This window comes from Pezoporus occidentalis, unplaced genomic scaffold (genome assembly GCF_034315485.1).
Source record: "Pezoporus occidentalis ecotype Australia unplaced genomic scaffold, CSIRO_AGI_Poc_V1 ctg119, whole genome shotgun sequence".
Taxonomy (NCBI): Eukaryota; Metazoa; Chordata; class Aves; order Psittaciformes; family Psittacidae; genus Pezoporus; species Pezoporus occidentalis.
The window spans coordinates 1,105,363-1,125,016 of NW_026912983.1; the positions used below are offsets into that span (position 1 = coordinate 1,105,363).

The following is a 19,654-nucleotide window of genomic DNA, read 5'->3' on the forward strand; positions in this document are numbered from 1 at the left end:
GTGATCAGATCAACGTGGTAGTTACATGTGAAATGAGTCGCTGCATATTGTTGCTAGCCCTAACACTGCAGGGATTTTATCACTAATCAGAAGAAGAGAGTTTGATTAAATCTAGCTTAATCTTGGCTTAATTACTTTCTATTACAAAAACCTCTGAAGTAATCCCTGACATTTAAAAATATTAGTACCACTTTTCTGATAATTCTTATCACTTCCAAATTCTTAAAGCTACCACCAGAGGCAGACGACAACATGTGATGAAGCATGGAGGCCTTTTGGTTAGACTGACATCCCCCCCCCCCCCCATGATTACTAGAGCCCTATGTAAATTTAACCTAGCTTCTAAAACATAGAGAAAAGAGCTAGTACTCTTTATACAGTTAGGGAAATTTGGGGAACCAGGCATAAAATGCCTGGTGTTTATTCTATAGATCCTAACAGTGTTTTCCTTCTGAAACTGAGTAGTTTTCATTTATTTGAAAATGAAACTACTGTTCCCATGTTATTCCAATATAGATAACAAATTCATGCAGCAGACCTACTGTGTCACACTATCAGCAATACACAGCACCAGTAACACACACTTGGCTACCCCACTAGATGGCACCTCTGGAACGTATCGAGTCCTTATTTAAGTTCTAGAGGTTCCTAACAGTAGTATTTTAAGTGTTAAATATTGCAGATCCCCTCAAACCCCACAGCTTTTAAGACACGCATGAAAAGCAATACAGGAAAGCAACGATGACCTTAGGAACTCTGTTAGCGCAAAGAGAGACTCCAAGTAAACATCAGAAAAATGCAACCTTAGAAACTTGTGTGACTGGAAGTGCAATAATTCATTAGTAAGGCTGCTATTAGAAACTCTTTACTGTTAGAAATCCAGAAAAGTTATTATTAGCGGTGATATTACTTTCCTTCCTGCTTTAAACTGATTTGAAAGCAGGCAATGCTATGCAGAGCTTGCTTGAGGATGCTTTGGGGATCTTGAGGATGAGAGAAGGTCCTAGAGTGACAAAACTGCTTATCCTGATTTCATTTCTATGCAAATGAATTCACATGCGTTCATAAAATACAAATTAAACATGCTGAAATGGCAGGTGAAACAAGTAAGGGAGCAATCACATGCTCTGGACATGGGGGGAAAGACAAGACACTAAGTCAGCCTTTGCCAAGGTATGCACTTCAGCTATAGAACTGAAGGACGAGAACAAACCTCCCCAGAGGAACACCTGACGGGCTCTCCTCAAAGATGTTTCACTCCAATTACCTTACAATATTGCTTTGATGGTGAAACTTTTCCATGGCCACTGCTGACCATGGGTATTATGATGATTTTAAGGTATGCCAGCTGCATGTGAAAGTACTTTATAGAGGTGAACAGAAACATTGCCTTCTGGATTCTACAATCAAAAGAGATAATGGAAAACCAAAAGCACAGTCCACATGTATTATAATGGATCAGACAAGCAGAGCTGGAAGTAAGTATCCAATTAAAGCCAACGCAGACCCCATTTTGTTCTCTAGAGCAGTTTCATTTCAAAGGAGAAAAGAGAAGGAAAAATTAAAGTATCTCACAAAAATATAACTCTGTAGTATAATGAAACAACCGGGCACAGAAAAGCTTGGGTTTTTACAGAAGAAAAGACAAAAAATACCTCAGGTTCAGACTACGCTTGGCTGAGGCCCACTGGAAGCCGAGTGCCTTCGCTAGCACGTAACACGGGCTGCAGTAATCAGACAAAAAGTTTGTATTACCTCAATCGCTCCTCACCAGGAGCGTTCTAACCCCTTAAGGGAGCGGAGAACACACGGACCGTCAGGAAGGGACAATCTCAGTACCCAAACCCCAACCTCAGCACCCAAACCCCGCCTCAGCACCCAAACCCCGCCTCAGCACCCAAACCCCGCCTCAGCACCCAAACCCCGCCTCAGCACCCAAACCCCAACCTCAGCACCCAAACCCCGCCTCAGCACCCAAACCCCACCTCAGCACCCAAACCCCCACCTGAGCACCCAAACCCCCACCTCAGCACCCACCTCAGCACAAACCCCACCTCAGCACCCAAACCCCCACCTGAGCACCCAAACCCCACCCTCAGCACCCAAACCTCAGCACCCAAACCCCACCTGAGCACCCAAACCCCCACCTGAGCACCCAAACCCCACCCTCAGCACCCAAACCTCAGCACCCAAACCCCACCTGAGCACCCAAACCCCCACCTGAGCACCCAAACCCCACCTGAGCACCCAAACCCCCACCTGAGCACCCAAACCCCACCTGAGCACCCAAACCCCCACCTGAGCACCCAAACCCCCACCTGAGCACCCAAACCCCACCCTCAGCACCCAAACCTCAGCACCCAAACCCCACCTGAGCACCCAAACCCCACCTGAGCACCCAAACCCCCACCTGAGCACCCCAACCCCCCCCGCAGCACCCAAACCTCAGCACCCAAACCCCACCTGAGCACCCAAACCCCCACCTGAGCACCCAAACCCCACCTGAGCACCCAAACCCCCACCTGAGCACCCAACCCCCACCTGAGCACCCAAACCCCCCCTCGGCACCCAAACCCCCCCTCGGCACCCAAACACGAGCTCGGCTCCCACCGCCCCTCCCTGCAGCCGCTCCCGCCTCCTTCCCGCCCTTTTTCTCCCCTCAGCACCGCCCTCGCGCCCGTTGCCATGGCGCGGTCAGGCCACGCCCCCCCGGCCCCGCCACGAACGAGCAGCCGTCGCCCCGCCCCTCCCGCCCTCCCGCGCGCCGCCTCCCCGCGCTGCCATTGGCCGAGCGCCTAGCGCGGGGATCCGGCATGCCCGGCTCCCTCCGCGGCGCCGCGCAGTCTCACGTGATCCCGCCCCAAGATGGCCGCCGCTGCCCTCTTGTTTTGATGAATAATCCCCGCGCGGGGCAGGGGCCGCGGTGCGGGCGGGGGCCGGGGCCGGGGGGTGCGGGCCGGCGGGGGCAGCGGGGCAGCGGCTCCCCTGAGGCCGCGGCGGCAGCAGCCGAGGCGCGGAGGGCAGGCGGGGAGCGGGCCGGGGGCGGCGGTGGGGCTGGGGCCGGCGGTCGGTGGGCGAGGCGCGGCACGGCTGCCCCGGAGATGCCCTTGTGAGGCTCCCCGGAGGTGCAGAGGCGACAGGAGAGCGCTTCCTCGGAGCTGCCCCGCGGCGGGGCAGAGGAAAGCGCCCTCCCTCCGTTCACCATTAAGAGGAAGGCGATGGAGGAGCTGAGTGCGGATGAGGTGAGTCTGAGGGGCCCGGGGCCTCAGGGGGCGGCCGGGCCCTGCGGGTGAGGGCGGTGGGCTCTTCCTGGGCCCTTTTCCTGGCCCCAGGGTTGAAGGTGTGTGAGGGAAGGGGTGTTACTGAGGTGTGTGCCATCGCCTGCTGTCTGCGCTCCGTGTTTCCCGTGTCCATCCTTTCTCTGCGCTCCCTGACCTGCGACCCCCGGCTGGTCGATGGGGTTTTATTGCTTCTCCCCTTGTTAATTGTTCCCTTCGTCCATCTGCTATACCTAGTCTTTGTCTGGAGGATGTCTCCTTTCTGTGGCCAGCACTTGGCGTTTTGTATGTTCTTTGTGTGTGACTTAAAAAAATCCCTACTTTTAAACATAGTGAATAATTTAAAATCTTGCTTCCTCAGAGTCCTTGCTGAGAAGCAAGTGGATGTGTGTGTGGTCTTATATTTAATATCATTTCTTCTTGAAGCTGTTGTTTGAAACAAGCTGGCCAGTTTTCTGATGCTTCTTTTGGTTCTATGTGTTCTGTTGTAATCGACAAGGAATTCTGACATGGAATAATGTGAACTGTGCCTTGTTTCTTCTTTTTCAAGGGTGGTGTTTTCCTATTTAAGTATAGACTATGGTCTTATGTTTTGCTCACGTATTGGAGGACTCTCAAATGAATTCTCTTATGGTACTGATAAGGATATAGGGAATTTCCCACTCTCCCAATGTAATGCCCAAATCATGTACAATTTGAAAACTTATCTCTTTAAAGTCATATTTTCATGTCAAAGTGTATTGTATACATATAAGATGTATTATGTTGGACCAGCTGCAACACAGGCTCATTGTACTTAGACTCAATGAGGATCAAAAGATCTGATTTTTGTCCTATACTGTATCTTATGGTAGGATTATAGGGCAAGGTTGCAGCTATTGTCACTCGGATTTGTATCCTTAAAAGTTAGGATGGTTTTGATGACATTGTGTATGACAGTTTAGCAATCCTATTACATTGCAGCAGAAATTAGGATGAAATACTTCATGTTATTTAGTTGATGAAGGTCCTCATGCTCCATGGAAGCGTTCAGGAGTATAATTCCCATTGAGGAGAGTGGAACAGGACGCTGCTGTTGTAACTCCTTCTGTGAAAAGAGAGCTCTAATTTTACAGGTGTATTTCATGAAGGCCTTGTTTACATGCAGTTCGGGTTGTTAACCTGCATCTGATTGTGAGGTGGTTTATGATTAATTTCAGAATCATTTAACCTATGTAAGCTTGGTTGTGTCACTGCTTCAGTGAATTACTGACATAATCCAAAACACTGCGTCATGGATCTGAGGCTGCAGAAAATGTGTTCCCCAGTAGGGACCTCATCTACCTTTTCTGGCAAAAGATCTTAAGGCCCTTTCCAACGCGAGCCATTCTGTGATTGTATGACTCAAGTCCTTCCTGGTACAGTTCAGCTAGGACCAAAGCTGAGCAAGTCTTTTAAGTGATTGCTAGAGGCAAACTTCATCTTGCATCATTTTAAGAGAGTCGTGCTGTCACCTTTTATTGTTAATGGACCCATCACTGAAAAGTCAGAGCCAAATCTATTTTAATATTCCTCCACATCTCCACTTCACTGTTACTTGGTACAGGGGGTGCTGGATCAGAGCTGGACTCTGTGGAAAAAAATGGCCTTCTAAAATATGTGAGTTCTACCTGATTTAAACCGCCTGTCTCGCAGTAGCTAAAGGTGACACAAATCATTCATATTGAAAACAATGACAAGCCTCTTTTAGTTTATATTATCTTCTTATATGCAGTATAATTAAGTATAACATTAACAGATGTCACTGAAAAAGAAGAGAGACATCCAATTGATAATGGCTTTGGGATTATAGGATGTATTTTAGCTTCAATTTTCACAGTATTTACTGTGTTAAAGCACTGGAAGGTGGCATTCACTACAGAGCACACTAAAATCCTTAGGAGGCAAGAAAAGAAAATTCCTTTTTAGTGTGTGAATTTGAGCACAAGTGGTAGCTCAAGATGAGAATAGGGACTGCATAGAAAAAGGCAGAATCAAGCCAAATGTGGCATAAAGTTCCAAAGAATGAGGTGAATGTATGATCTTCTAACACTTGCATGATTTTTTAGTAGTGTTTCTGAGTATGGGGAGTGACCAGTGTCACCAGAAAATGAAGCATTTCTTAAACCAACTTAACATGCTCTAATGAATACAAGAAAAATAAAGCTATCCATTCAAATTACCCTTTATTGTATAGATTTGGAACTCTTCAATGATTAAAGGATTACATCACGGGATAAAAAATGTCCTTAGTTTCACTAAACAGTTGCCAGTAAAGCAGATGAGAACACATGAGCCTGAGGGATCAGTCTTCCTGGTTGCACCGTTATTGGTCTGATGCAAAATTAAGTTATCAGTTAACTGTCTTTAACGGGATTGTTTTTACATTGCTTGTTGTAGTGTTTCCACGAACAGCTTTGAAGAAGTCCAGTAAGATCAAAATCATAGATCTGAAAACTACTCTGCAAAGACATAGGCCAGATGTGTCCAGCAACAGTTGTACTAATCAATCCTCTTCCATTCAACCAATTAGAGTTTTTTTAATGGACCTTTTAAGCTCTATATTATGGAGTTGTGCTGTGTAGGGAAGATGGGCATTGTCTGTTCTGTAGCCTATGTAATTATTAGTAGCAAATCACTTGTTGCCGTTGGGTAATAAACAGTACATAAAAGCTTTGTCATGTCACCATTGCAGGTACTTATTGCTGAAAGCAGGGGTTAGGGATTATTGAGGTATCCTAACCTTTGCTAAGAAAATATTTAACCCCCCCCATTTATGTGTTTCTTCATGGTCATTTGGAGAGTCAGTCTGAAACGAGAACAGGTTGCTTCAAACTCGCACAGTCCCAACCCATGGTATTTGTGTTATGTGAAGGCAACAGTTTGGGGCCTCGTTTGTGCGTGGTATTGTGCAAACAAGCTATGTGGTCCGAGTCCCCTTTCAGTGCTGTTTAAATCTTAAGGCACGAGGAGGTTACCTGGATAGAATGTGTGCCCCAGTTCTGTAGTGTATTCCCAAACTTTTCTTTCAGCTCGCACCTTTGTCTTTCGATAATATCTTTGTTTCTCCCTTTTTCCTTCTCTTACTTAGAACTTTCTAATCTTGAGATCAAATTCCAGATTTCTATGATAATTTTATGTAAACCTAGAAGATTATGATACCTCAGGGTATCCAAGAACCAAATCTGGTCTTTTAGCAATTGCTAAACGTACCCTCTGCTGTGAAAGCTGTCTCCTTCAGTGGAAAAAGTATTCAGAGTTTATTTATATTTTAAGGTTAATTTGTTCAGCAGTAAGGAAGATAAGTATAATTTGCCTATCATCCATAAAGGGGCAGGGAAAAACCCTGTGCTAGTTTTAACTGTAATGTCTTACCTAAAGGCAGCTCTGTGCAGATTTCTGTGTTCCGTGCCCTTTCCAGAGTTTTCAGGGCAGGTTTCACTCTGGGGACTGGTCCCTGAGAAAGATGGGTGCTTGATGGATTAAGTGACAAACACAAGGCAGAAAGTTTGTCTTGGTGCCCTCCCATTTGGACAGTGATGGTTTTGGTGCAGTTGGACATTGATCTTGCCTAGCACTGTAGGCAAAGAAACGCTGAGTGGCACAAGGAGCCTCCATTATCTGCTTGAAACTGGGAGATGATGAGGAGAAGTTTTGTGCAAGTCATACCTTGTAAGGGACAGTCAATGTTTGACTGTATTTGATAAATCTATTGATCATCTATGCATTCTTCCTCTCACGTTTCCTTCCCGTTATCAGATGTGGAGCTAGCTAGTAAGGATGAATATGAGCAGTTGTGGGAAAGTTTCACATTACCTTTATTTTTCTTGCCTTTTACATAATTAATCTGCATCTTTGTCCCTCAGACACTGCTGCATATATGGGCTGTTTGTGTGTGTATTTGTATTTTTTATCCTCTGTTCCTCCCTGCCTTCCTTTATCTGAAAAACACAGTCACAGAGCAGTTGAATGGTAAGGAAACAGCTTCTAAAACTTTCATTCAATGCCCCTAATTCAAATGTACAATTTAACTGGATGGTTTTATTGATAGTAGTTTTGGTACAGCTTGGTAAGCTAGGAACACTTCATTTGGGTTCACCAGTAGGGAAGGTGGATATGGGGGCGTGTAGCTGACACAGTGTTCTCAGGCATGCCTCTGAGGGGTGAGGTGGTTCTGTCATGTTTTCAGATAAGCAGCTGAAAACATAAGATGTGAGGTACAAGTGGAGAAAAATGAAGGTGTTTAGAAAGCATCTTAGAGCCCCTAATATGTAAATACAGCTTCTGCTTACAGTGAAGCTGTACTATTTATGTATGCAATAAGCTCCCCTATTTTGCTTGACAAGGAGGAGGGATTAAGCCATTCTATTCTTTTTATCTTGAGAACACACGCACAAGAAGAATTTGTTTTCTTCCTGTGGCGACGCCTGTCATGGAGGGAGATGTGGTTCCAGACAGCATTTTCCCACTGTTCTTGAAGGCTGATTTCATTTGATCTGGTCTTCTTCCTGTTGGAGTAGGTTTCACCGGCCATTAAATGACTGCAGTGCTGTAGCGCAGACGTTGACTTGACACAAATCTTTCGTTCGCTCTTTCCCTTGCTTGGCAGTTCTTTAGGATTATGAGCAGCAATGGAAACTGATGCATTGCATACAGTGCTTGAGTATCTTAATACAAAGAGGGAATTACATGGATTGCTTATTTTTGCAGGGAGTGGACACCCTCAAACATGTTACTTGTGTTTTGTGCTGGGCCTGTTTTGAGCTGAAGATGTAAGCTTTGGGAACTGATCTTCTCAGGCAGCCTGATGATCAATGATTTCTGGTTTTCATTTGTGCTTCAAGTTTCAACTGAAGAACTTAAAATTATGAGTTTATAGGTTTTTTTTAGTCTATTTCTCATGTATAATATTAGTGTCATGCAGTCGAAGGCAGATGCTAATCTGTTGTTTCAAATTGTGTGCTGAAATGTCTCTAGGTGATGCGAGGATGTTGTTTACCATCTGTCCTTACTTCTCAAGATGCCTCTGTCCAGCAGATGACTAGCACGGGTGACTAGTATCATGTGGTGTGAAATTAAGGCAAAGGTCATGTTCAGATTGTCCCTTTTGTTGGATTAATGCCGTTTGTCAAATGCCAAAATAAACGGGGAGGAGTGTTACAGGGTTGGAAGTTGCTGAGCAGTAAATATTACACGTGTCTTACACAACCCTTCGAGGGACAAACACAGTGTTCTCCAGTGCACGTGGTTTTCCAAGGCAGCAAACACATACTTAAAGCCTAAACGTGAAGGGTGTTGCAGTATTGTCACACAGAGCAACAGCAGTACGAGTCACCTGGGTTCAGCAGGTTATCAAGTAAAGCTTCTGTATTTGCAGTTTCAGAGGAGTAATGCCCCACCGTGTAGGAGGGCCCAAGGGCAACCTTGGGGTGCCTGTGCATACGTACAATCAAACTTCCTTGTTGTCATTTCGTTTGCCTTGTGCAGATCCGTCGGCGGCGCCTGGCTCGGCTGGCCGGTGGACCGTCATCCCAGCCTACTACACCACTTACATCACCGCAGAGAGAGACCCCGCCTGGACCTCCTGTAGTAGCACCAGGCCCAGGACCATCCCATAGCCTAGGCCTAAATGTCCATAGCATGACCCCAGCTACCTCTCCGATTGGGGCATCAGGTAGGCTGGCACGTTGGCAACAAGTACTACTGTTGTATGTCTACTGAAAGTTGGTAGACATCTCCTGATGTCTAGAACACAAACGCTCCTGTTCATGCTGTTTCTGCTGTGCTAAAAATAATGTTCAGAAAGAAACATCCCAAAATGGTGAATGAAGGTACTTCTGGTTCCATTTTCCAAATAATAAATGGTTAGATACAATTATTTGCCAGGTATAAGTAAACTAATGGCATTTAATATATGGGTTACGAAAGTAGATTGTAATACAGTTTAATATTACAGATTATCACAGAAGAGAAAACCAATCTGTCAAGGAGACAGGGGAAAAACCCTTCTCAGTCTTGCAACACAGTTTTTATTGATCGGTTTCTGTGTATGCTTTAGCAATCAGTCCCAAGTTCATTTTTTGATCTTTAATTACTAATGTTTGGCACAATTAAAAATAGTAGGCACTGACTGTGCATTGTCAATGTAAGAATAAAGTATTTGCTTTCTCCTTTGTATTGCTTTGCCAATTCCACTCTTTACTGGATCGAATGCAAGTAGGATATTTACAGAGGGTATTTATTTCAGAAGGTAATACCTGATCTGTTAAAATCAAACAAGGCAGAAAGCAGAAGGTTGCACTTTAGCAAGGTAAAGACGATATTCTTGCATATAATACTACTTTTGACCTAAAAACCGCCAAAAATACTCCCTGAATTTTGATTTCAAAATTTGTCTTGGATATCAAACCAAACTGACGTTGTTTCCAGTATTGTGATCTTTATCTGGAAACTTAAACTGTTTTGCATGTTATGTTACTACATGAAGAGGTTCACAAAACCATCTCTAAAGAAGTGTCGTGATTGTTTCGAAGAGGGTTTCAATGGGATTTCTAGTAATTTGATAGAAATAGTATTTGTCCTAATGGTCCTTGATAAACATGCAGAATTCTTCATCTGTTTACCTATTTCCTTTCTGAAATGTGGGGTTCTTTCCTTTTACAAGTACAGTAACGTAGAAGCCTAAATCCTGTAATTTAATTACAGCGCTGTTCTGAAACACCTAGAAATGACTCCTTCCTGCTTATTTTGTTGACTCGTATCCAAAGCAGGACAGAGAAAAGCTATCAAAAGCATTTCCTGAGAGAAGCTCACTGCAGGTGGAATTTAACACTGCGTATTGTCCTCATGATTATAGACAGCAATCCAGAAGCAAAGGTGACTTTTTAAGAGCAGTGCAGAGTTCACTTACTGCGTTCATTCAGCCTCATGACTGTTTTAATCCACTTTAGGTCTGGCTGTTGCCAAAAGGAGTATTTCTCACTCTCTCCCTCTGCTGTCCATAGCAGCTCTGTGGTGGGGTGGATCATGGGCTTAATCCAAGTGAAAAATAACCCAAGAGAAATAAATAGTTTTCAACTACATGAGGTCATGATCCATCTTCCTGCACAACTCTGTGACTGCTAATGCCAACAGAGCAGGAGGTGTGGAAACATCTACCTGAAGGTACAAATGTGTGTGTATTTGCAGGCAGGTTTATCATGGTTTGGAGTGGTCAAATAGCCAACACCTCTGAGACTTCTGGTATAAGAATTCATGTATCTGCACTGTACTATACAGACCAGATTGTTTGACCAGAAACAGAAGTCAGGATAGCGTTCGCTTCCTACAGTTCATTGCAGCAACTGAATAATGCATGTCTCTGACACCAGGGTAAGAGATATGGTTAAATTGGGGAATAGACCAGGAAAAGAAAGTTCCCAACTCATCATCTGCTGTACTTATTTAGCATAAATGAAGACTCAGCCAATGCTGTGTGGTTTGCAGGAGTTCCTTTGAGCAGTAGACTAAAGTGATTGCAGAGGGTTTGAATTCATTTGGACATACAGAGAGCAGCCACAGCAGAATAGTGTCCTTGTAAGCATCCATTTTTGTAAGAAGCTGCGTGTCATGGCGAGATCCCGCTTACACATTGATTTCATGGAAAATATGATCATTATTTTGTATGCATCTGGAAAATATTTTGGAGAGCCTAAAACCAGTGTAGCAGGGACAGCCACACATACAGGGTGTGTGGTCTTCATCAGTTTTGCACATCTCTGGCGTTGTCTTTATTTAAGGAAAATGGAACTTTATGGTATAGCTGATCCAGTGAAGTAAATGTGGTGAAAAGGTGGTAGGGAGAAGAGTTTGTTTCAAGAAGCCTATTGGTGAGTGCTGCAGTATGACTGCTGAAGTACGTTTTCCTGGCAGGGGGAGTAGAATGTAGAGCAATGCAATTCCTCACCCTTGTAAGCCCTATTTGCTCTGGTCTCCATCCACTGAAATGGGTAGCTTTTCCTTTGGGAAGATTGAGAAGGAGAGAGGGAGGCCTCAAGGCAGACCATCCCTTTTCAACTGGTGTACTAAAGGAAAACAAGGCTGTAACTGGCATATCTTAAATCAGCAGCATGCTGGAATGCCCTTCTGAAGTCAGCCTTCCCCTGCCATGGACAGCATATTTCTGCTGGATGTTATCTTTATCTGTATCACTGAAGTTCTGCTTTGGAAAGGTTCTTCTATTCAACCTGAGTGACTGAGCAGCTTTGTTCAGTTCAGTCACTGTACTTGATATTTATATCCTTGGTTTTGTGGGGAAGCTGTCCTAGGCTTTGGGCTTGTGTCTCTTGCATGCACTGTCAGTGTCAAAGCTGTGACAGGCATCACAAAAATTCCAGGACTGGAGGAAGTAGCTATTTAGAACTGAAATAAGAGTTTTTCTTGATATTTTCCTCATTCATGGGTAAAATCTTATGCAGACATTTAATACTGGCAGATAGGTGTTGATGTGAAATCTAGCTTCTTGGAGGATCTTGGTTCCTATCTCTATTATGCTTCTCATACTGAAAACCTAATGGGCTCAGGAATGTTGTCTGAATGTTGTTAATGAATAACACCCAGCTACAGCCCTGAAGGTGCTGACCAAAGCACAGAAGCTTTGAACAAAACTGAGTAAAACTTAGGTTTAGCAAGTATTTTGTGAAATGTGCAACTTGCATATGCATTCTATGTTGTCCTGCCATACGTTAGAGTGCTTTTATATGTCTTTAGTTATAAATATATCTATTTCTATATATACAAGTTGGACAATCTGCTTGGTAAATTACTTTCTGGATACCAATGCAAATTAATTTTACTTCACATATCTTTTCCACTTCTGATTTGAAGATCTGAGCGTTTTCTGAGTACTGACTGATTTCCAACCTAATTTAAGGAGTTAAAACTGTTTTATATCCAGGGAAGTAAAACAGGAGTTGGAAAGCAGTAGAATGAAGCAACTTTTCCTACCTCCCATGCTGAACATCTAGCTGTTCTTCAGCAAGCTGTCTTCTAAATGGGATCTTTCTGCTTTCTGCAGTTTTGTTGCTGTAAAACAAATTGTTTCAAAACCATGAGAAGCTTTGGGAAGGGTGTTTGAAAACAAACAGCTTGTGTCAAAGAGCATAGTCGTGACTTGCTCTGGTTTGCTGCCCCCACTGTAACTTCAGAATGCGTTGCTGCTGTAAATGTGAGAGAAGCTTGCACGTTTCAGTAGTAACACTACTGGAGTTTAAAAATAGGTTGTCAAGCTGGTTTTGCACTGCTCACCTGAAACCTAATACTGTTCGGGGAATGTCTTGTAAGCTGCAGGTGAAAGAACCCAAAGGAGTGAAAGGCACTGCTGCTTTCTCTTTAAGCAAACAGATGAATAGTACCTTTTCTTCTCCTCCTTCAAGTAGTTTGCTTACTAATGTGCAAATACCTGCTATTGATAAGGTACAGTTGCAGCTTGCAGTTAATGCTACTTTACTATAAATCATAACTTCTAACAGTGTCACTAGGCACAAATTTCAGGAATGGACTACACTTAAGAGCCCTGTCATTTAGGTGTTTGTAGAAGTCATTCAGCTTGTGTTGTTACTGAAGGAAAGGCTTTTTCTGCTTCATTTGAAATTATGGCTATAACTTTCCTCCTCCCATGCTAGTATCTAACACTTAGCTGAAGAAGTCTTAATTGCAGAGTGAATCCTTCTGTTCATACCCTGATGTTCATCAGCCCTGCACCAAAGCCATCATATTGCTTCCAGTTTGCTGGTGTTCCACCATTGGAATGTTGTTAGGACCTCTTGGATGCCTATTTCCTTCTTGTGGAGAAGGAAAGGTACCAATAATTTCCTAGTAAATTGAGGTTTTGTGGGAAGGCTGTCGGAACTCAGATTAGTTATGTCCTGTCTCCTCACCCAAGTTAAGTCCATTATAATGACCCAGAGTGAAGTCCTGTTCTGATAGGACAGACTTCAGATGGGCTTTCACAAGATTTTAAGGGAGTATACAGAGCAATCTGGTAAGCAATTGGATTGCTAGTGCTTGTATTCTGTATGGGAGTGAATCTCTGAGCACTTAATGGATGCACATTTAGTTTTGTTCTCTGTGTTGTAATGCAGGTAAGCATACATATATTGCTGCTGCAAGGGGAGGTAGAAAATGTGGTTATCTGTAGTCAAATGTGAATATTATTAACATTTAATTTCGAATGCATTACTAAATGCTTAAGAGCTGGATGGAGAAACAGTATTTCCTCTCCTTTTCCATCCAGATAATTGTGTAGTACCTTCTCTTCTCCCTAGTAGTAATCTTGGTGGTGCCTTTTCTCTAGGAGTAGCCCACCGAAGCCAGAGCAGCGAAGGAGTGAGTTCACTCAGCAGTTCTCCATCTAACAGCCTTGAAACCCAATCTCAGTCTCTCTCTCGGTCTCAGAGCATGGATATTGATAGTGTCTCCTGTGAGAAAAGGTAAAAAATGCAGCTTGTCTAAGCCAGAAAATACTGTGCAATGCTCATCATCAAAACCACTTACACAGGAAAATGTTCTGCCATTTCTCACTTCCAGCTGTGTTAATGCTATAGAGTTTAATGCTTAAAAATGACACGCTGTTTAGACCACTGTAATGCTTTTTCTAGTCTGATTTTAATGGGAATTCCTGACCTAAAGTGGTGAAAGTCAAAGCATTATCTTAAACAGCGAGTGATGAGCATGTCTGGTGGGGATAATTCAGCTACTCTGTGTAGAAAAGAAAAGGTTATGGGATTTCATAGCTGTGTAGTTTGTATTGCCAGCTTTAGAAATGTGCTTCTTGAGCTCAAAATAAATGTGATATGAGAAGCATTTATCAGCTAGTGATTTTAATTGCTGCTAGTGCGTATGGATGTTCCTGTTGCATGGGTTTTTCTTTGCCACTTCTACTTAAGGTGACACTCCTTCAGTCAGCATCTTACAGAGGACTGTCCGTGGCTTTCTGTGAGTTAATGGACTTCTCTTATTTCCACTTACAGTATGTCCCAGGTAGATGTGGATTCAGGAATTGAAAACATGGAGGTGGATGAGAATGATCGCAGAGAGAAAAGGAGCCTGACGGATAAGGTTAGTCTGGTTTATGTCGGTTGCATGGAGATATGATGCAGAGTTTCAGCTTGCAGGGAGTTCACTTCCCTCCATATATTGAATATGTGCTTTCGAGAGGATGGAGCTAGCCCTCAGATGTCATCTGTGAACAATTTCTTCACTAAAATTTGTGGGAAGGAAGAAAAAGTCAAAACTTTCTATATCCAAGCTGCATTTTTGTCTCAAACTGGTTTACGAATGACAGTTGAAAACTCTGAGGAAAATGTATTTTTTTATATGTCCTACAACAAAGTGACCTATTAAGGTTTAGACAAGTGGTAGGCCCCTTCAAAGTAGAAAAAGAAAGCGAGTACAAAACTTAAGTTCACTCCTAAAATTGTCTTCCCTGTCATTTGATTTTAAGGCCCATATGAAATGAAGCCATAAATAAATGGGACATCATTGTAGCGGAGAGAAGTTTCTACAGCAGTTCTTGCAGTGCTCATTAGATGTCTGTCTTTATTCCTGCACTGTCAGTAATAAGGTCAGTTGGTAAAAGCCTGGCTTAAAGCCATGTAGCAATAACGCTGCCGCAGAACCCTTTCCAGTCAATTCCTGGCTGCAAATTGGGCAGTTGGACAGCTTGCCTTGTGCTACTGTGAAATAAATAGCTTGGAATCAAGGGCAGTCTTGAAGCAGGGGGAACAGTGGAAAATAAAATAGAGCTTTACAAACTTAATGCAATTCCTCTTACTCATTTGGAGATACCAGAAAGTTAAGCGGTTAGGAGACGGCGTAGTCCTTATTTATGAGCAAAAAACCTTGTCTGGTTAGCAGCATTGGAAATGATGTCAATAATCAAGTCTTCTTTGCAGAAATAGGCAGGAGAAGTACTTGAAACCAGTAAAACACCAGTGGAATGATTAAGCCAATAAAAAGGAATTAATGTGCCACAATTTATGTTGTATTAAGTAGTTTGAGGGGAAGCTTTTGGAAAGGGTCCAGTGCTGGTAGTTGCTGGAAATCTCAGGTAAATCAAGGCTTACCTGGTCACCATTACGAGGTTCCAAATTGAAAGGGAAAAGGGGAGTTTTTGAGTGGCAACCTTGTTTTTCTCAGTCTGTGTTTTGCTCTTCCTCATGGACTTGTTTGTTTCTAGAACAAGAGAATACTGGTATCTCTGGTATGATACACAACAGTACAACGTGTGCATCTTTTACTCAAAGATCATCAGTTTTGTGTTGGGCTAGTCAATATCTACAACTCCTGCAGGAAAATAGCCTCCAAACTAAAACTTTTCCGTCTTTAAATCCTGTGTAGCTGAATTGCTTTGTGTATTGTGTTGCTTTTACAGCGTTGGTAGGAGAGTGGAGGAAGGACACATGTTGCTGGTTTGTTACGTATGTTTGGACATGTTTTAAGTGCTGCCTCTCATGACATTGCAGGGATAATGCCTTGGAGTTTATTTCTTTGTATTCCACCATTTTTTCATGTGCACGCTCAAAGCTGCCTTAGGATTGCAAGAGCCCTCCAATTTAAGCTCTGGCCACTAGATAGTACCATTCTCTTTAGAGAAACTAGTTTTTCATTCTGAGCACTTCCTTTTCTTGGAAGAAAGGGGAAGGAGGCAAACTCTTGAGTCTCTTGTCCTGTCCTGACTTCATTCAAGTGGAAGATGTCTTTATCTGGGCAAAGATTTGAAAGCGGGGAAAGACTTGGAGAAGCTTATTCCTTCCTGTGCTGACTGTGACTTGACTAATGCAATTGCAAACAAATTGATGGCTTTTTTTTACTCTCCCAACCAAGGAACCTCTGTCTGGGTCTGAAGTGTCTGAGGAACAAGCTTTACAGCTGGTCTGTAAGATCTTCAGAGTCTCTTGGAAGGACCGAGACAGAGACGTTATCTTCCTCAATTCACTCTCTGCTCAGTTTAAGCAGAACCCGAAGGAAGGTGGGTATCTGAACTGCTCTCATTGTTAGGATTGTTTCAGTTGAGTGTCATGTTCTCTGTTCTTTATTCTGAGCTTTTTCTCCCTTGGCTCCAATGCCAAAGCCACCTCCTTGTGGTCTTTGCGTGATTTAGCAGCAGATGGAGCAGGAAATGGAATCCCCATAAGAGGAACATGGGACCAATTGGACATAGCTCCTGTGTTAGTCAGTTGCTATGCTCCTGTTGGTTAGGTTTTCTCTTGTTAAACTGGTGTGCCGATGTTGCAGTGTCGCTGGATTCATTTTTTCCCCCAGACACCTTTTAGTGAATGAATGGGTTGTCCTGCATTGTAATTAACTTTTAGCAGTTAATTTGCTAAGTTAAGAATTCCTGATTATTTTCTTTATGACATTATACTTTTTTCTCTCAGCTCTAAGGTGACCAAATTCCAAATTGTTATTTTAAGTGTGGGCATATCAGGGGGGGTGTGTGTGCTTCTCTTTATGACATAACTTTCCCAATTCAACAGCAGGGTGGGGAAATCGGAGAGGGCCAGACAAGCCAACTTTAATAATCAACAGTAACAGCATCAGGTCATCTGTGACCTTTTGCGCTTCCCGTAAGAGTTATGTTTTTGTGGAGCTGTAATTCCAGAACCTAGTTAATATAAAGTGGTAGTTGATGCTAACTCTCTTATTCCCAACAGTGTTTTCAGACTTTAAGGACTTGATCGGGCAGATTCTGATGGAAGTGCTGATGATGTCCACACAGTCGAGGGATGAAAACCCGTTTGCCAGCCTGACAGCTACTTCCCAGCCCATCGCTGCAGCTGCCCGCTCTCCTGACAGAAGCCTGATTCTAAACATGGGCTCTAACCCAGGAAGCAGCCCCATGTTCTGTAATGTGGGCTCCTTTGGTTCCAGTTCATTGTCCAGGTGACTTCTGATTATAACTGAATACAGATTTCACTTGAATATTGATTGTTAGACTGGAAGAAAGAGAGGGGCATAGAAATGTCCTTGAGAACAGTAAATAGAACAGATTTTTAAAGTTCATCACACTTTTCATGTCAATATGCCACCATTTCACTGTTTTTGATTATGTTGCCATGGCTAGAAGCGTATTTGATAGGTTAGAGCCATGTAGCTGGTTCCTTCTGAGAAGTATCCCTGACTTGCATCAGTGGAGGCCATGACTCTTAACTTAAAAATGTGTAGATTGTGGCATAGTTTTATTCACCAGTAACAAGAAGGAATAATGTGTGTGAGCTGCAGAATTACACTGCTGAAGAGTCATCACAAGGGCAAGGGCTTCTCTTGCTCATTTTATCTTTTTTCACCCTTTTTCTGCATATCCTAAATCATTGCTTTTTGTTTTTTTCTTCTTCCCTTGTAACTGGTTTAGTCTCTATGGGACTAGTCCAGCTCCTACTACCAATTTCACAAGCTATGTACCAATGACTGGTTCATCTCTTACCCCACCAGCCAGTTCAGTTGCCACTACATCTGTGCCTTCCATTACTGTCAGCTCTCACCTCACAGCAACAAGCCCTTCTTGGATGCAGCCTTCTTCTCCGAGGTACCGGCCGTACACTGTTACCCATCCTGGTGGCTTTTCAGCTTCTTCCATCCCACGTTCCTCGAGTATTTCCATCCCATCTAGTTCACCAGGTCCTCCAGCCATGGCTGCTAGCCCTCCAGCCATGCCAGTCACCCCATCCAGACAGAGACCCACAACAATGGGTCCACCTTTGTTTACTGCTTCACCCAGTACCTTGCGCAGGCGTTCTTCTTTACTGAACAGGATTCCTTCTAGGTATTTCACAAGCACAAAAGAGCGTGTTTAATGTGTGCTGTGCAGGGTGTGGCATAATCATGCAGTTTGGAAGAACTTAATGTTTGTGCTGAGCTCACCCTACTTACCCCGAGTTGATTTCGGTGCTTTGGTTTGTGCTAATACATTGACTTGCTAACAAGCCATCTTTGCCAATGTGTTAAACCTGCTTCTGCGAGTGTTTGAGGGTGTAATGTAATTGCTTTAAAGGTAGCAATATTGTTTTAGTTTCCTACTCTTCTTGCATCCATTCCAGTTAAACTCCTAGCTTTCTGCTCAGTTGCTCCTGCTGGATAGCAAACCCAAGAGACCCTCCTGCTTTGAAATCAGTTTTCTCAGTAGGGCTTTAGTTAATTTGTTGGAAGCTGTTACTTGCTGGAATGTGTTGGATTTGATTCCCTGGTGCATAGATTTAAATTACAGATTAGCCTATTTCAGTATGTCAGGCCAAGTACTCCTGCATTTTCTCTGTTGGCTGCTTCTGGAATCCCCAGTCCCTGCAGGAGGGAGACATGAGCACGCAAGGATTTGAGACCACTGCTGTAAAGATCAGTAGCTTGGAACTGTAATACTGTGTGTTTGGTTGTGTCTAAACATGCCCACTTAAGAGCTAATTTTTATCAGGTCCCAAAAATTCTGCTGAAGTTTTTGGTTTGTGATCGTGTGATGGTTTGATATGTGGATAACTTGTAGTGGTGCAGTAGAGCATGTTAGTATAGTCTTGGTTTTACTAACAGGAAGTTTTCCATCGTTTGCATGTTTAGAGAAGATGATTTTTGGCAGACTTAAGAAGAAAAGCTGCCATTTACTTCTGGCTTAAAAAATCTGATGGCCTTTTCCATTTCTGTCATGGTAGTATATACGACAACCCTTTCTCCCTCCTCCTTCTTGCCGTTTCTGATGTGTCTGAGGACAGTAGTGATGAAGAAAATGAAGATGATGATTTTTCTTGTATCCAGTTTGGGTCCAGGTATTGGAGAAAGAGAATGTAACCTGCATGTTTGGTTGATGAGGAACTAACAAGTCTGTGTAGGGTCAAGTGGTCTTCGAAGTAACCTGGGAAATGACTAAAGCCAAGGATGTGACTTGGATGGGTTTTTAGGATGGTGTATAAACATGTATAATGAGTGCTAGTGAGTCAGCTCTTTTTGAAGAGATGACTAAGATGAAGGCAATGTTACTCATACTGCCTTTTAGGTTTAATGAGCATAGTTTCTGAAATGATGCTTTAGTGGAACTCCTCATTGACTGTATGAGTAGAAGGAATATTATTCACCCACGGTTGTAATTTTAAAACCAGTGGTACATCATGCATATGTTTTCCTATGAAAAACTGGAAAATGAGGACAAAGGTACGCATGTAGGAAACGACGTAGTGGCAAATAGCCAGCTGATGCAAATGGTGTGATTTCATTGAGGCCTCATTGCTGCTTGACAGCTGAGGGTCACTCCTCTGGCCTGTAAAGAAAATAGACCTGAAAGTTTAAACTGGTGCTTTGACATAGGAGTAGAAGCTGATACGGTTGGAGGAACCCAA

The 19,654-nt window shown here is 43.2% G+C and overlaps 2 protein-coding genes across 5 annotated transcripts in view; one reads left to right on the plus strand and one right to left on the minus strand.

Annotated features, from left to right (window-relative positions):
* Positions 1–1,728, minus strand: part of LZIC (leucine zipper and CTNNBIP1 domain containing) — a 28,429-nt gene extending 26,701 nt beyond the window's left edge. The window contains exon 1 of the mRNA XM_062604607.1: positions 1,656–1,728. The gene's annotated coding sequence lies outside the window, so the exon portion shown is untranslated. The remainder of the gene's footprint in view (positions 1–1,655) is intronic.
* A 1,136-nt stretch (positions 1,729–2,864) lies between these two features.
* Positions 2,865–19,654, plus strand: part of UBE4B (ubiquitination factor E4B) — a 39,037-nt gene continuing 22,247 nt past the window's right edge. The window contains exons 1-8 of one of the 4 annotated variants that reach the window (XM_062604418.1): positions 2,865–3,242; positions 8,784–8,970; positions 13,630–13,765; positions 14,306–14,393; positions 16,161–16,305; positions 16,991–17,219; positions 17,689–18,099; positions 18,974–19,087. In XM_062604418.1, the coding sequence (XP_062460402.1) occupies positions 3,219–3,242; positions 8,784–8,970; positions 13,630–13,765; positions 14,306–14,393; positions 16,161–16,305; positions 16,991–17,219; positions 17,689–18,099; positions 18,974–19,087 (1,334 nt within the window). In that variant the 5' untranslated portion in view covers positions 2,865–3,218. The remainder of the gene's footprint in view (positions 3,243–8,783; positions 8,971–13,629; positions 13,766–14,305; positions 14,394–16,160; positions 16,306–16,990; positions 17,220–17,688; positions 18,100–18,973; positions 19,088–19,654) is intronic. The other 3 variants (XM_062604425.1, XM_062604434.1, XM_062604443.1) reach the window with 3 other exon arrangements.